The sequence below is a fragment of the Epargyreus clarus genome, unplaced genomic scaffold (genome assembly GCF_041222505.1).
Source record: "Epargyreus clarus isolate Ecla_fem2 unplaced genomic scaffold, WU_Ecla_fem_2.2 ptg000007l, whole genome shotgun sequence".
NCBI lineage: Eukaryota > Metazoa > Arthropoda > Insecta > Lepidoptera > Hesperiidae > Epargyreus > Epargyreus clarus.
In genome coordinates this window covers 27,081,446-27,099,558 of record NW_027332215.1, presented here as the reverse complement: position 1 = coordinate 27,099,558, position 18,113 = coordinate 27,081,446, and the positions used below count along the sequence as shown (strand labels likewise).

The window sequence follows — 18,113 nt, the reverse complement described above, 5'->3', positions numbered from 1 at the left end:
AAACAAAAACTCGTTACGTACGTCAATAATAATGACAACATGTTACATAGCATTATAATAAGTTGGATATAAAAAAATTGCTTAAAAATTTAAAAATATATATATATATAATAATGATACTCCATTCCTTTCCATGATGTTGAAAATTTTCTAGTAATAATAAATTCGTAATGAGTAATAAAAACAGAGACGAAAATGATGTGGATTGTAGCTGCTATGCGTTGTCACGGAACAAGAAGTCATGTCCGCCGGTGCGCAACGTTACACACCCCCTGGTAAGATACTGATCAACTCGATCTTCGCTGACGGTTGTATGTTCATAACTTAGAATTTTATTATTGCAGCGCTACTATGAATTCACCCCGGAGGAGATGAAAGCACTAGAAGAGTGCGACAAGGAAAGTTTTTACCACCGCTGTTTGCCATTTAGTACCCTATTCGCGACACTGACGTACGCCGGAATAAAACATGGTGAGAATTTATCCATTCTGATCAACTCGAGAGTATTGTTAGGGACGCCACGAAAACTTCATAGAAGTAAGATTTATTTTACAGAAAGTCAATTGCTTTACTTAAAAATTTTCGTTGACGTTCCTTACAATCGCTTACTTCTGTGAATGTTTTCTTTTAGGGATCCTGAACCAAAGTCCGCATTTCGGTGTGGTCCCGAAGGTGGCGTTGGCGGCCTTTTTGGGTCATTGTTACGGACGGCTCTCGTTTATCCCAGAGTGTGAGGCGCGGCTCCGGCGACTGTCGCCACAGAGCCACCTGGGAAACGTTATGCGGCAGTACTATTTCGACAAGAATCCGCCGAAAGATTGTAAAAAGAAATAAAGCCGCATAAGTCACAGATGATTTAAAATATAAAATTACAATGTCTCTTAATCGAAATTCTTTTTCCCATCATAATAGATTGAATGCAGAAAGTAACAATATCTACCAGTTAGGCATGGTTATCAGTTATTTTTCGTCAGCATGTATATACTTAAAATAATACACAACAATTAATGACGTGATATAAGTACACTAGTGATATCCATTTTTATAATACCTATATTATTATTTTTCTTTTTTATTATTATTATTATTTATTTTCTTCGAAAAGCTCGGGTTTATAAACCCGATGGTTTATAAAACCAAGTGACTGTTAAATGGGGGGAGTCTTCGATCACTAATAGGAATACAATCGGCGACAAAAAAACGGCGTGACGAAAAGAGCGCCCAATTATACATTTGGGTGCGCTTTTAGTTTAGTAGTGATTGAACGATCGGAGAATAAACACGCCTTAGTGTTCGTTTAAAAACTGCAAAAATCACACGTCTAGGACGCTAAAAAAGGATGGAATATCGTATTTTCAGCAAGTATTATTATTATAAGTAGGTAATTGCTATCACTCAGTTATAAATACTGCTATTTCGTTCGTAAATAATTTATTCTTAAGTTTTCGAAATTATCAACAGCATGTATAAACCATTTAAAACTTTTACTAAACGTACAATACTTACTATTGCATGCCCACTTGATTTGTTCGGGTAACATGGTGACTCTGTTCTACTCGTTAATTAAATGTCTGTACTACTATTATTCTATTTGTAATTTTTTTCTTACTATTCTACACGTATTCAAAATTATAGCATTTTGTAAATTACTGCTATATAATTATATATAATGGCAAATCAAGTGTTTATTTAACGTTTAACGAATAAGAGTGCAGAACTTTGACAAAATTATAAAACAATCTATACTTCAAAAACGGTGCTACTTTGTTGCCACCATAGATTAGTAAAGATACTTCGCCGCCTTGAAATTGAATGAAGCCACAAACGGCTTATTAGTAAGTTCTTTTTTGGAATTCTTGACAAATAAAATCATTTTAAGAGAAAATTTACGAATAAATAACGAATACTGCATAATTTACATAATAAATAAATAATTATTTCAAATATTTTAGGGATATTTTATCATGGAGACGTGGCAAAACCTTTTTACGCTACTGTTTCAATTCTCATAACTGGGTACATTTTCTTGTTAGGAGTGAGTGATCTTTACTTATCTATGGTTGCCACTAAGGTTTTTTTTTTCACTGAGAGGTCAGCCCGAACCTATGTTCTTCTCATGTTTGTCGTGGTACATACCGGTCACACTGTATATCATTGTTCCAAGCTCCAAAAAAAAATTGTGTGTGTCAGCTCCGACGCACGACTGGAGTTTACTCCTTAAGTACGATTATCAAAACAGACGCAAAAAAAGCTTATTTAACTGAAATTAACTGAAATAAACAAGCTCAAAAACATATAGATATAGTCCCTTTGCAGCATACTCTATACACGTCTTAATACACTCACAACCAGTGCAGCCAGATCGTGCGTAGAGCGTACCCCCACTATAAGATGTTTTGCCATCAGTAAAAGCACAGTATAAGGATATACTAAGTGTTTATACTAAGTGTTAGTATACTAAGTGAATACTTACTCGAGGCGAGTAGGCGTGACTTGCGTTTCGTGCGTTTGTATGAATATAAAATACTGTATATATCCTTATACTGTGGTAAAAGTGAGAGAATGCATTATAAAGTATAGGCAAAGTAAGGGTACACACTACCCACCATAGATGTATGTGTGCGTAATAGTGTTGTTACCTTCATACTTTTTATCGATTGACATCCAGTATTAATTTGATGAGCCTGCCGTGGCAACGTAGCTTTCGTATCCAAATTATTACACAAATCAATAAAATACCATATTTTCATAGATGATTATTTATTAATATTATAAAACAAGTATTATAATATACAAATTAATACGACGACTTCCTTGGTATAAACTATTTTCCCTCAAAATGTTTGTTACATATTACCGATGATTTAATAGGAGTCCATTCTGCCCGATTTAATATTTATATCCACTTTTCACATACCTCACTTGATCGACTTGGTATCCTTGAAAAGATATAGGTGATACAAATGTTATTCGAGTTATTATAACATAAAAATTCAGAATACATTATGTAAATTCCGTTACAACACGTCAACAAAGTTTACTTTTATACTACTTTTGTGATGCATGAAATAATGATCTTTATTATATTATCGACAGATTATCGATATAATATGACGTCACCATTTTGTCAAGCCCTAGCGTAAATAAATAATTTAATTCTCGTATATATTTTGGTAACTTTTCATCTATTTATGAAACATCAAATATGTATTTATAGCAAGATAAATGAATATAAAATTGTAACAACTATGTATGAAACCAATTAATATGAAATTTGACCAAATATTGCTTAAAAACCTGGGATAGAAAAATCGCATTTACCTGTGAAACGTATACTTCCGTGGATTATTTTTCCTTGTAACGTACACTTGACAATAGAGCAAGACACCCTTGTAACAAAAACTCAGCAATAGAACCGTTTTACCCCCGAAGGGCATAAAACGGATATTTAGGTTTCAGCCGTAGCTTGAACCACATTGAGATTACCCCTTCAATATTCGTCATAATTATCTGCTATCTCGCTCTTTCTATAGGTGTTTTTCAACATTATTAGTATCCTTGTCTCTTTCTCGCATATGACAGGCAGCGCGCGGCGGCCATTTGATTCAGTACACAAGCCGGCAAGGCCCTTAAGGTGTGGTTCAAGCTAGGGCTGAAACCTAAATATCCGTTTTATGCCCTTCGGGGGTAAAACGGTTCTATTTAGGTGTTCGAGCCTTCGCTTGAACCACATTGAGACGTGTTTACTATCTGCCGGCGCTGCCTTTTTTTTTTTTTTTTTTTGTTTACGAGGGGGAAACCTTCAAAAGGTACCCAGTGTCGTAGGAGCGACACGGGGTTATGTGGGATTCTTACCGCACTAAAACCCCCCCGGTGGCCGTCCTCAGCGTTGCCAAGAGGACTCCGGGATCTCCTACGGAACGCAACCGGAGTCCTCTGAACGCGTTGCCCCTTCGGGCTCCTCCTAGGTGAGCTTCAGGACTCACCACACCGTCTGGTGATTACGACGGTATGCGACCACACATACCGCCGTCCTTCCCGGAGTTGCTTGCTGGACGGCTCGACCTCCCAATCTTGCCACCCGCAACCCCGGAAGCCCCCTTTTAGTCGCCTCTTACGACAGGCAGGGGATACCCTACGGTATCCCCTGTAGTCCCTGTAGGCGGGACTGTAGAATAGGGCTACCCCTATTCTAGTCCCGGGACTACAGGGACACCGCGCCGGGGGGCGTTATCTGCGCCTTCGGCGCCTCCTTCTCCGCGCGGGATCAGCGCGCTCCCTGGCCCGTTCGGCGTCCTCCTTGGCGACCATAACGCGCTCGCAGAATGCAACCACGCTATCCCACGCCTCGCCAGAACGGACCATTGCCGCGACGACAGCCTCCGGGGAGAGATCTGGTCCTATCCGTTGCACCAGGATCCGCCGCTCGGACTGCCACGCTGGACAATATTCGAGCGTGTGCTGCGCGGAATCCTGGTCATGCCCGCAGTGGTGATACTGCGCTGTCGCTTCCCTGCCTATTCTATGCAGATACTCACCGAAGCAGCCATGTCCGGTGAGTATCTGTGTCAGCCGGTAGGTGACGCATTTCCTTCTTTTGAGCCATGCTCGGAAGTTGGGCAGTACTGCACAGACTACGCGTTGGCGTGCGCCCCGTGGCTCCTGCAGCCGTTCACGCCAGCGTCTTAGGGCGCGCCAGCTGGCTCTCGTCCGAAGCATTTTGACCGTCTCAGGATCAGCCCTCTGGCGGAGACCGCGGATCTTAAAGAAGATCTCTGCGGTCATATCCGTCAGAATGTCCAGGGGTGGAAACCGCCCCAGGACTGTAGCCGCCTCGTACGATATGGTACGGTACCCTCGCGCGACTCTGATCGCGATCAAACGCTGCGCGGCATTCAGTTTGGCCGCGCGGCGCCGGCAGCCCGACAGTCTATCAGACCATACGGGCGCACCGTAGAGCGCGACAGAGCGCACGACACCTGCGTAGAGGCGACGGACTTCCTCCTTCGGTCCCCCGAGATTTGGCAGCAGTCTGTGCAAAGCACCCGCTACCTTATGAATCCGGGGAACGAGACGGCCAAAATGCTCGTCGAAATTCCAACGACTGTCCAACACCAGTCCGAGATACTTCAAGTATCTGCCCACTTCAATGACTGCGTCACCTACCCGCACTGACATGCAGGGTGGTCTCAAGTTCGGCCTTCGGCCGTGGAACCATAGCGCCTCGGTGTTGTTCGACGCTATGCGAAGACCTAAGGCGTTTATTTCAGCGACAACGCGTGCCACTCCCTGTTCGGCTAACCTCGCCGTCCCTTCGTAAGATCCTCCCTCCGCCAGGACCAAGGTGTCGTCTGCGTAGCAAACGATGGTGACCCCTGCAGGAACCGCTGTCCGCAGCACTTTATCGTATGCGAGGTTCCAAAGGAGTGGCCCTAAGACTGACCCCTGTGGAACCCCGCATACGACGCCCCTCTCATGGACTCTCCCGTATCGGCCCGGGTAAATGATGTTTCTGTCCGACAGATAGGCCGACAAGACATTCCGCAGATAAGGAGGCACCCGATGATGTACGAGAGCCTCCCTTATCGTGTTCCAGGGCAGAGAGTTAAAGGCATTTACTATATCCAAACTTATTGCCAAGACTACTCTGCCTCTGGAAAAGGCCCGCTCCGTGAGTGCCCGGACGCGTAGAATAGCGTCCATTGTCGAGCGCCCAACGCGAAAACCGAATTGATTGTCGGACAGGTCCGGGCCAATGCACGATAGATGCCTGCTGACGCGAACGGCAATTATCCGCTCGAAGATTTTTCCTGCCTCGTTCAGCAGACATATCGGCCTGTAAGACGCTGGTGAGTCCAAGGGGCGACCCGCCTTTTGCAGGAGCACCACCTTCGCTAGTCTCCACTGCGCGGGGAACTTTCCGAAGCGGAGGCAGTCAGTAAAGAGGCGCCGCCATCTATCCCCCAACACGGGTAATGCAACCACCCATGCCCGACCCGGGATTCCGTCGGGGCCTGGGGCAGTGGTTCTCACGGCCAGTCGTTTTACCGCCCACTCCAGCTCAGCCTCAGTAATGGTGTGCTCCTCAGACCACACCGACGGGATTGACACTCCGTTCACGGCATCAGGGCCATCCGAAGGAGAAGGAAACAGGTTTTCCATTACTGCTGCGACAAAGTCGGGGTCGAGGGTCTCCGTCAACGGAGGAACCCATGGGCGTAGCTTTCCTAGCACCACTCTATACGGGCGCCCCCATGGGTCCCTGTCCAGACCATCCAAGAGTCCCGACCAACTTCGAGACTTGCTATCAAAGATAGCAGTCTGAAGTGCCACAGTCGACTCACGGTACTCCCTGTACCTTTCCTCCTTCTCTTCGGCACTGGTGGTTCGACGCCTGCGGGCGCGGGTATACCTGCGTCTGGCTCGCAGGCAAATCGTGCGCAAATGCGCAATATGTTCGGACCACCAGTATGCCGGTACCCTTTTGCCGGATCGAACCCTTGGCATGGCAGCATCACAAATCGAGGCCATGTCAGCCTGGAGTCGGGCAGCTTGTCGCTCGAGGTCTGCATCTTCGACGGCGGTTCCAGACCAGTCCACGACATGGACAGCGGCGACGAGCATGTCTCTGTCGAGCCGCTTCAGAGCCCAACGTCGTGGAAAGCCTACGCCCTGACGGCCAGTGTGAACCGGGAGCCTTAGCGTCACGTCGAACAGGATGTAGCGGTGGTCGGACAATGTCACCATGTCCTCCGCCACTCTCCAGCCACTTGCCAAACGCTCGGCAGAGGCAGTCGCCCATGAAAGGTCCACGATTGACTCCCCATGCCAGCGCACACATGTGCTGACCGAGCCCCGGTTCAACAAGCGCAGGTCTAGTTCCGCCGCCCATTCGAGCACAGCCTCACCTCTAGCATTATCTCTGCCATTCCCCCAAGCCCTGGAGTGGGCGTTAAAATCACCTAGGATGAAAACGGGTCGCGGAAGGCAACCACGGACGCAGCTCGCCACTCGTCCCAGGTACGACTCGTACTCTGCCAGGGTACAGTTGGGAGAGATATAGCATCCCAATACGGACAGGGGACCCCACTCCACTGCGACCAAGCACCGCTCTGCGTGGACTTTAGAGCATGGAGGGTCTCCTTCGCCGCCTGCCCAGTATATCGCGACAGAGCGCGAGTCGTCCCCGAACCACCGAGGATGATCAGGAACTGTATAGGGCTCCGCCACCACTGCCAAAGAAACCGAACACTCTGCAACGCATTGCTGGAACAAGTCCTGCGCCGCGCGGCAGTGATTCAGGTTCCCCTGCAGTATTTTAAGTGACGGAGACCTATACATTATGTGTCCATCACTTCCTCTGGCGGGCAATGGGACGAAGCGCTGTTATGCGCAGGCCCTTTTACCCGTGTCGAGCTGGCAACCGTGGCTGCCTGTTCGATTCCACCATTGCCTCGTGTTTTCCTTTTTGGAGGCTTACAATTCCTGCTGCCGAGACGATGGTCAGCCGGACGACCCAGGTCTGCACACAGAGCGCACCTCGGCACCGGTGCCACACATTGGCTCGCCTTGTGATTAGGCTCACCACATGCATAGCACAGGGCGCTCCTGTCTGTTGCGCTGGTGCATTGATGCCTGGCGTGCCCTGTCTCCAAGCAACGGAAACATTGCAGCTGCCTAGCAGGCAGCACCTCCACTCTGGCCGAGACCCAGCCCACGAGAACCCGCTTCGCAGAAGCCAGCTTGCGGACAGCCGTGAGCGGACAGCGCACCCATGCTGTCCCCAACGCAGAAGCCCTCCTGCGAATTTCGCCGAATTTAATGTCGCTTGCGACACAACCGCACATTACGGCGATGGCGCTAGCGACATCTTGTTGGGTGACAGAGTCGTCAAGATCCATCACCCTGGCCTCCCCTAGTTTGCTGGGTCTTGCCACTTTGGTGCCCATTTCAGCCACTGCCTCCTGCAGCTTCCTCGCAAGGGCATCGGCTTTTTCTGTACAACCCTCCCCAGCCACTTCAAGCAACAAGCCACCGTTTAAGGCCGTGAGGTCTGACTGCTCTTCCCGGAAATAGCTCATCCCGGAAGGACGCTAGTTTTCTGTCTATGACAGACCCGATTTTGTGCATTAGAGCGTCCTCCTCGTTTCCTGCCCGATTTGTCTGGGATCGGGTCTGTGGTCCTCCAGGTCCGTTCCTTCGACGCATCTCCTCAAGTTCCGCCGTAAGGGTCTCGACTTTCTCGCTCAGGCTGGTGAGTTGAGAGCGCAACGTCTCGTTCTCCTTCTCTAGGTGTGCAGTGGCCGCCTGCTGCACTACCTCGGTCGCTGCCGCCTGAATCTGGCGCACGGCAAGGCGAATGGCCTGCACCATATCTCCCTTAATATTGCGGGATTTATCCGCGACCTTCTCGATTATCTCTAGGTTCTCGATTATGCGAGAACCTAGGTCATCAGTGGGCTGCTCATTCATCTCCCGGCGCAGCTCTTCCGCACTCGGGAGAGAAGCTTTTGCCCTGGTCTTGGCTATTGGAGTCAGGGGTTCCAGGAAGCCGTCATCCTTGTTAACTTGAGGCTTGACGGTCTTTTTCTTGGGCCTCTCGCCTTCACTATTATACGCCGGCAGAGCCCTTTTACGGGCGCTGACCGACATAGCTGTGGACTGCACTGACACACCCGACATCAGGGAACAGTCCGACAGATCGTCTGCATCAGACGAGACGGCTGGCGTGGGGGGAGCTATTGCCCCACCCCTGCTCTGCCGTGTCTTCCTTCTCGTCGCTTCTACAGCGGGGATTTTTTCCTTCTCGCTAAGCAATTCGGAGTCCAGTATGGGTAAGCAAATATCGTGTTTACGGAGGTCGGCGGATTGCCGACCTACGAGGCAGTTGTTGCCCCCCCCAGAGTACGAGGGGCAGCCCTCCGCCGTGGCAGAGGGGTGGGATTCTCCCTTTCGGGTACCCACCTGGGGACTACTTTTGCAACTAGCCTTCTCCATTTTTTTGCATCTTTTTTAAGGGGTGAGCTCCCCTGAGCCGCTCTTAGTCTGATCCTTCACCCTTCGCCTTCCGGTATGAGTAACTCTGCCGTATAGCCTCGGGGATCATTAGGACACTCAAGCCCCCCCACCACGACAAGGTGGCAGCCCGTTCGGGGGGGCTGCCGGCGCTGCCTAAGCGTACTGTGAAATCTCTAGAAAGCTGTAATAATCTTGCCATTTTATTATACTTAATAAAAATAATTAACAAGCTTATTGAATACACAGAAAAACATAAAATTGAACCTGGTTACCCAGAATGAGTTCAACCAAACGACTTAAGTAAAATAGTTAGCTAGCTACAGATTTTATCTATGCAATGATTTTGCTATCAGCCGAAAACGAAATCCTGTCACAATGATTGGAATAAACGAGTTTGTTAAAACGAATTTATAATTACTAAATAATCCGTCAATTTCTCCATATGAGAAGAAACTCTAATTTTAGTAGCGTTAAAATTTATATTATGTGGGTATATTTCTATTACTTGTATGTTATTCAATATGAAAATAAATTAATCCAATTCTATTTTGTTGAGAAATATTTTAAAATCTTGGTACTAATTGCTCCATACAAGAAAAATATTAATTTTAACCTGTCTATATGTTAGGCTTCAAACTATGAATTTCGTAAATTACTGTGTACAGAGAGTGTTTTAAATAGTTGACTACTTAAGTGTCTCATGAGTTTCATTTTCTTAATTACCAAACAAATTATGTTTTAAGTAGCAATCGCAGCACAAAAACTATGCATGCGCATATTCTTGTCATGGTAGGTATGCGATACAGGTCTGATAATTTCTATTTAAGTTAAAAAAGGATTATTTATGCCTTTTTGTAACTATATTCCTTATAAACTGTTATAAATCTCAAACTCTCCTTACTTTTTTCCACCTCTGGGTAAACATCCAGACCATAGGAAATCAAATCGGTTTTCAAACAGAATTTTGTAGAAAATAATATTTCATCACATCTTTCATTGAATAGAGACTGAAGTGTAAGGAAATAAACCCTTCTTCTTGACTTCTTGAATAAGAATAAACCGCACGTGTATCTAAAAACGACGAAGAGAAGAAGCATATAAAATCTTTCCTCTATTCTCTACTTGATTATTATTTTAGCTACTGATAGATAAGAAGCAAAATAGCTTTTTAACCTTGCCAACTTAGCAAGCTGATTCAATTAACAAAATTAACAATGATAGATTCATGGTTGGTCAAAGTTTTGGTAACGAACTTCGGAATATTATTGAAGTATTGAGACCTTGAGCTACACTACTTGATCCATTCGATTTGATGTCTTAAATGTTTGTATAACTTTAAAATGTTATAAACTATGACGTATAAAAATTTTAGAGTCGACTTCTTCTTATAAGCTCTCATTAAAAAAGTTTTCGGTCTTAGACAATCCTTCCACATGAAAGGGCCAGTCTAATACTACCCAAACTCAGCCCAGTGGTTTAGAGCAATCTGTTCATTTGTATAACAAAAATATTTTCCCATCAATTGAAAAATCAAGTGCAGAGCCTACTTGACATTGAAGTTTCGGTAATCCAAACTGATTCTCCTACAATACTTCAAAGTGGAAAAGCGACGTGTGCAAATATTCTATACTATACCAAACATTATGTTATTAATGTTGTATCTGAGGCATTGGCGATGGTAAAGGAAATATACACTACAGTCTGGACCGTCACTTCTTGCTGAACGCGTCAATATATTATCTCACTCAAATAACGAGATTCCGATGCAAGTAAGTCTATCTCGGGTTTTCTTCATTGCATGGATAACCCTACTTTCTTCTAGATGCATCTTTCGTAGAATTTTTCCTCTCAACGACGATCTCATCGTATAGTCAATAGTATTCCACTGTATAAGTCAGGAATACATCGAGCTACTAAATGAAATAGGTGGCGCTCGCAGAAGCAGCTAACTTCTCAATTTACTCATAATAATTTCAGTGATTTCGTACTCGTTGATATGTAGCTTCTTGATGTAAATCATCATTCGGTTGTTCAATTAAAGCATTATTATATTATGTTCCCGTCTAGACACCGGTAAAGAAGAGCACTGATGAAGTTCCTGCTAAAAAATCTAAATCTTTCTGTAAAGTTCTGTAGAAAGTAGATAGGAAGTTCTGTGAATAGAAAGATTCTAAAATTTTGGAATCTATTTACAGACAGATGTAACATTTCTCTACTTTAAAATTTATTTTAATTTTCTCCAATTTCGACGATTCTTTTGCAGAAGATATAATATGCTATTCCATATTCGATTCACATTTATCATTATGGATGACAAGTTGTTGATATTTTCTATCGTGTCCCAGATAATTCCCAAGTATTCCAATCTGGTTGTATTTGCTCAGGATGATTATACCTGATTCATTTGTCACCACAGTAACTTCCTAACTAATATTTTGTTAAACACAACTTATTCTATAGGATTAAAGGATCTTCGTGGGACTCCCGAAAGTTGTTCACATAAACGAGTCGTAAATATTGCTTCCTGATTTAATGCGCGACTTAATTCGTCGCGCTGATGTTGCGCTCGCCGAACCCAAAGGAAGAAGTGACATTTCGTAGGTCTACCTACAGGCCAGGTGTACCTTAACACTATGAAACCGACGATCTCCCGATATTAGAGAAATGTGAAAATGTGCCTGAAAAACATCCCGTAATGTATTTAGTACCTACTGTTTTTGTATTGCTGACTGATCAGGCGAAAGGCTGGTGTATAGACGCACTTGTTGTGACAAGCCTACGTTAGATTTCTTCTTAATAGCCAGGAGCTGAGAAAAACAACTGTGACAAAATCGGATTAAATTTCGAAAGACGTATTAAAATAAATTCCTCAGCAACAATACACTGGTTTAAGATATATGTGTAAATTAATTTCTCTAAGTGTCTGTGTGTATCTTCTTTAAGTGAGATATAAAGTACTTCTATACTCTTAAAGTCATCTTAAGTCGGAACCATGTCAACAAAAGCAAATTAGAGCTGGAAAGTTTGTGAATTATACAGGGCATTACAGGGTTACTGATAATTCGATACATTCCCTTGGAGGGGTAAAAGTAGAGCTCATTTGCAATAGGTTTTGTCATTAAGTACCCTAGCCGATAGTGATTTTTTTTTGAGATATTCAAGTTTTTGTGTTTTTATTTCTAAGTACCGATATCAGGCAAAAATAAAATACTCCTAAGAGAATGTCCTATTTTGATCCTATTTTTGTGCATAATCTTATACCTAACATCGCAACACTTCCTTAAAATGACAATACGCTGTAGTAGTACCCTTAAACTTTACGTTATGGAGGTCAATTTGCTAGAGTTCAATAAAAGAATCCTTTTTATTTCCACTTCAGAGTGAATTTGCATATAAAGGATGTATGGAATGTGTCCTACAAATTATTAAAATAATAGCCCTATTTCACTAGCTATCCAAAATGGCATAAAACTTTTATCTACATTGACAATCACAACAATAACACAGTTTAAAGTGTTAACTAAGATAATGTGCTTTACCTGTGGCGAACAGGAAGATTCTAGTGCAGTATGCGAATCCGAAAATTACTGATGTTCTGAGTAGTTGTTTCTAGCTAATAACTTTTTATTTAAAAAAATACCGTAATATTTCGTAGCACTTTGGATAAAGTGTAAACGTCAACGTCAATATTATGATTGGTTATGGTCGTCTTTGTCTCCGTCATGAGTCTATTAATGTCAGTGGAATAGTTATTTATTCCTATTTTCTGTTATAGCTGTGAACTTACTTTATCAGTGACTATTCTCCTTCAATACAGAAAATCTGATAGATTTTAGTTTTAGAAGTAATCATGGCGTCGAACGATCAAGACTCTTTCCAGTACGACGGACAGACTGGCGGGCAGCCGCAGCCGCCCGGCACCGTGTTACCGCCGGTGAGGTTAAATTGATTACGTAGCGCTGATTACATTCCTTGATTCACTGGTCAACCGATCGACTGCAAATTTAACCGATCAAGTCAGAATGACTACGATTTCATAATATTTTTGTAACTCGTTCGTATCGAGCCAAGTCATCATCACGTATGCACGATGGCACGTAACAAACATCGTGCTCTACATGATTGCAGACCGGTCGTTATTGATACTAGCTAAGTATAGGTATAAGCCAAGTGGATCAGGGGTGGATCAAAACTGATGTGGTGTGCAGGGTTCATATAAGTTTACGGAGGAGGAGATCCGCACGCTGAACGAGTGCAACACGGAGAGTTTCTTCCAGCGCTCGCTGCCGCTCGGCACCATGCTCGGTCTCGGCACCTACGCCGCCGTGCAGAGAGGTCAGTCGTCAGTCGTCTTACTGTCATGTGTGCGGTTGCTAATGGGAGGTTAGGACGGGTTCAAGTCTCGGCCGGTACTATAAATCAATCGCGAGGTCTTGGAAAATTGAACTCTTCAATCTAACAAAAAGCTATTAAAAATATAATTCATCAGTATGAGATTAAATAGGAGTAGGTTTCTTTTGACAGTTGAGTTCAAGTATAGGGCGATGCACTAATATTGTTCAATGTGCTAGAAAAATTGTACCAGTTGCATATTTCGAATATATTTAAAATACAAGTTAGAAAATTAACTGATTCCGTGCGGATGGCACCACAGTTGTGCCATGAATTTCGTATCGATCGTAAATGGTGTTGAACGAAATCAAAATAAATAAAAAAAACATTTTGACAAAATGTGGAGTTTATGGTAAATGGAGAATTAATGTATTGATATGGTGTTTGTGATTTAACAAGAGGGTTGTTTTTTTACTTTAACATTAGGTTACAGGTAACATTAGGTAGATGTTTTCTACTATTATAATCACACTACTGAAGCTAGAAAGGCATGTCCCTTACAGTTGGAAACAATACAATTAACTCATCTAATTGGATGGATTGAAATGATTTTTACATAGGTATAGTCCTCGCCAAACTGCTAGTCTGCTCTGAAATTGTTGCGAGCAGATGTAGTCATACAATTTGCTATGAAGACGCAATTTATTTCTATATTCAGAGCGGACTAGCAGTTTTACGCGAACTATTCATAGATATATTTTCAATGTAATTATGTGACTTGATATTTTTTTTAAATAATTCAACCTTAAATCAGTCTTCTGTAAAGTTAATTCAATGTTGCTTAGTACGAATAGCATCAAGCATAGTTACAAGCAGGTACTGGAAGCTGATTTTATAAACTAATTTTACCTTCTCACCAAGTAGCAATAATTGATTATTTGGAAACATACTAAAAGTTAATTATTTCTATTTATAGCACATAAGTTGTGTGTGACATTTATATGTGACAGTACCCAGACTCTCTACCCTACACTGTTTTCTTATATTGTGTAGACATAAATGTGTTGTGTCTAATAAGTACTATTAATTAATTGTACACAGTACATAGGATGAAGGCTAAGATTGATAAAATAATGATCTTAAATTAAAATCTTTTTTAAATGTCCAACTGTGAAACCACTAAGAGTATAATGCGACAAAGTTAACTCAGTTCTCGCCTCTGATGATCGAATCACATCACAATCAATCAATCACATGTTTTGTATGGTGTTGTGAGGACAGGCAAATAGTTTACGAATATTAAAAAGAAATGGATCACACTTTGAATATTAACAAGATATCAATTAAAATATAAACATAGCAGAAGTTACTAATATCTGTATGTAAGATTGTCTTTATCTAAGATTGCACAAGAGGGAAGGACATTGAGAGAGAGCTAATAATGTTTTAAGTCATTGCAAAGATTTGAAAAAACAATAGATATAGATGATTTCACAAAATGAGTTATTAGATGGAAAGTCACAAATTTTATACAGTTCATATAAAAGTACCAATTCTTAAAACATTGAATGCTGTACTCTGAGAAGAAAGTATATTATGCTATTGTAAAGAATATTTAGGGCTATCATTACGTGATCTAGCTTTTTAATTTTAAGAAACTTCAAAGCAAAGGGCTATTCTTTTTTAACAATCAAATATAAGATGAAAGAACCATTTCGAATCTGGGCGAAACTTAAGTCAATGCACCTTATTTCAAAAAGTCGGCAATCAAAAGACGAACGTGGAGTGTATGATTATTATGCATTGTGGAACTTAGACTGGATTAGTAAATAACGCGCTTTTGATTTTTAAATCGAAATTAAATCTGGGGACTATTTTAATGATATGAATTTTGAAAATTTTAGTAAATTGACCCAATGAGAAGCTTTCCTCAAATTTACCGCATTTTAATAATGTATATAAAATTGACGAACTACTGAAGGATTATGGGCACGTAGTGTTGCGTCTACATCCATATCACCCCGCTTGAAATCCTATTGAGTTGGTTGCAACTGGAACCGTTGTGTGATACTGGAGGATTCAGTTCTGAGATTTCATTGTTCATAATGTGACGGTCTGCCGTGCTATAAAATAATTATGCTGCATCGTTTATACCCGAGTAGATGTTTATACCCAAGTAGTATCAGATGGAGACAATTGTACGATGTACGACAAATTGGCGACGTGGTTTAATAGACTCAAAGAATGCCTTTACTTTTGAGAAGAGTGAAAATACTTACTATTTGATTAATTACATATGAGATATTTTTCATAGTTTACTGTACACAATGCAAATATATTACGATTACGTCGTAGGGTATGGTTACATGGCTCCGCGAATTTTTTACCGTGTATGCATTGCAAAATAAGTCTGACCACGTACTAGGGGTACGAGGGTTCCCACCGCAGCCGAGAACTAAGTTACCTGGTCGCACTGTAGTGGATGTGTGAATTGAGGTTTCATTACCATTTTATATTAATGAAAGCTGTCAGAATATTGAAAGTTCTCTCACTGGCACTCTGTTACAGGCACCCTGAAGCCAAACCCACGGTTTGGCCCATACCCAAAAGTGACTCTAGCAGTTGTGGTGGGCTACTTCCTTGGCAAGCTGTCGTACCAGAGAGCCTGCGCTGAGAAACTCATGGCCCTCCCTAACAGCTATATTGGGCAACTACTTCGGGAGAAAAGGGACCCTGTTTTAGGCCCAAGGTTTTTTATTATTTATTTGTAAAACTTCATTTATTGGAAGAGATAAAGATATTAAAGAGTTGGTGATGTAAAAAATGATATACTTATTATGCAACGGCCATGTCATATATAATATCATGACTAGTATAGCTTTACATCTTTGATCTTGCACTTTTTTTTGTGAACTTAAAAAAGTTACAAATCCTATCAAATGGTATACAGCGTTGAAATATCCCGTGCTTTTGATTTATTGTTAAATAATTTGTTGATAAGGAGGATGCAGCCGGCGCCGCCAATGCTGGGCGCTAAGCCCGACGAGATCTACTCGGACGCGGGCCCCGGCAGCTCGCTCGACCTGGACGTCGAACGTCCACTTTTCAGTGACGACGCCTACCGCCCTTCCACCACTGACTCCGACGGTACTTTCTGATACTTAACTTTTAAAAAGTTTTTAAATTTAATCCAATTAATGGCTTCTTAAGTCTCATGAAGATTTTGATAATGACACAATAACGTTTTATAATATAGTTACAGGTGTTAAATACTCTTAATTTAGTTTCTTAGTAGTATTTGCATTTTCCACCATTGGTGCTAGTAGCTATGCACTATTTGAGTGGCAGGTGGCATTCGTCTGATGCAGGTGTGAGCGGGCCCGCGTCGCCGGCGCCCGCGCGCCCGTCCGCGTCGTACGACGAGCTGCGGCGACAGAACCGCGGCGAGTACGCGAACGCTAGACAGGATCCCTACAAGTACACTCACTTTACTATTGTTTTTATTTTATTTTACGTCAACCATCAATTCAGTGTGTTTTCGATGGTGTATTTGATAATTGAGGATGTTACCATAATCCACAACACTATCTGAATGTATACCATCAATTATATGACAAAATTTTATGGCGCGATAATAAGATGTTTTGTAATGATACGACGAAATGGAGCTAAGAGTGTGAAAATATTTTTAACAGTCAACGATGTATTTTTCAGAGTGGAGACGAATACAGTTCCTATAGTGACCAGGCCTCGGACGGCGGAGCCCCGCACGTCCACAAACAAGTATGGGGACATCATGGAATAGAAGAATTTCTAGTCGAGATCACAGCAAATATCTTGTAACTCCTGCACAATACTAGCCCATTCTAGAAATCTTAATCGCAACACTGAAACACACGACATAAATTTTGCAAATAGTCTTAAACATACATATATGTATATTGATAACTGTATCTTTACCAATACATGTAGTATACATATTGTACGCGGATTAGGTCACATGTATAATACGATTCATATATTATAACGTTTATACATATTTATTAATTAACTTCCTCCACCATTATTAATCAGGGAGGTTATAGGCAAAATGAACCAGGGTTCCTCTGGTGCTAGGAACCATATTATGTGTTTATGAAAGACTAGCTGACCCGGCAAACTTTGTACCGCCTCAAAATCTATTTATCAAATATATTTCATATAAAATATAGCCTATGTTACTCGTGGATAATCCAGCTTTCGAATGGTGAAAGAATTTTTAAAATCGGTCCATTAGTTTTTGAGCCTATTCATTACAATCAAAGTTTTCCTCTTTATAATATTAGTATAGATGATTCTGTAACTGTTTGTTTGTCAGTGTGTTCAGTGAAATGGCAGTATCGTAAAAACTTCTTGTTTCTGTATTTAAATAATTATTGTAAGATCACAATCATGTACAACTGTAATTTAAAAAATAAAGTAGATGGAACTCAATATATGTGTAAATCTGTCATTTATTATTGTACACCAATCCTATTCCCTTTTGATGGGACTTCTTTTACTTAAATACTTTTTAAGTTCTCATATTAGGTTCTGTTTAGGATCATGATCAAGGTATCTATAAAATTACTATAATATATTATCATGTTTATAGCGTGTTGTATGATGTCAGTCAACAATATAGTCTACATTGCGATTTCAATTATACACGGTATTATTACCTTGGATTCACAAGAGGCACCGCGATGGAAGCGATTTTGATAATTTTTATAAAGTACTACTGG

The 18,113-nt window shown here is 41.9% G+C and overlaps 1 protein-coding gene across 2 annotated transcripts; it reads left to right on the top strand.

The window, feature by feature from the left end:
• Positions 1 to 9: 9 nt before the first annotated feature.
• Positions 10 to 17,835, top strand: asrij (OCIA domain-containing protein asrij). Of its 2 annotated transcripts, none has more exons than XM_073075358.1 (6): positions 10 to 275; positions 345 to 471; positions 15,919 to 16,099; positions 16,352 to 16,497; positions 16,719 to 16,827; positions 17,065 to 17,835. In XM_073075358.1, the coding sequence occupies exons 1-6, from the start codon at positions 171 to 173 to the stop codon at positions 17,153 to 17,155; spliced, it is 759 nt and encodes a 252-aa protein (XP_072931459.1). In that variant the 5' UTR covers positions 10 to 170; the 3' UTR covers positions 17,156 to 17,835. The 2 variants fall into 2 exon arrangements, with proteins under 2 accessions (XP_072931459.1, XP_072931460.1); XM_073075359.1 differs by lacking the exons at positions 10 to 275; positions 345 to 471 and adding exons at positions 12,424 to 12,952; positions 13,227 to 13,353.
• Positions 17,836 to 18,113: the final 278 nt, after the last annotated feature.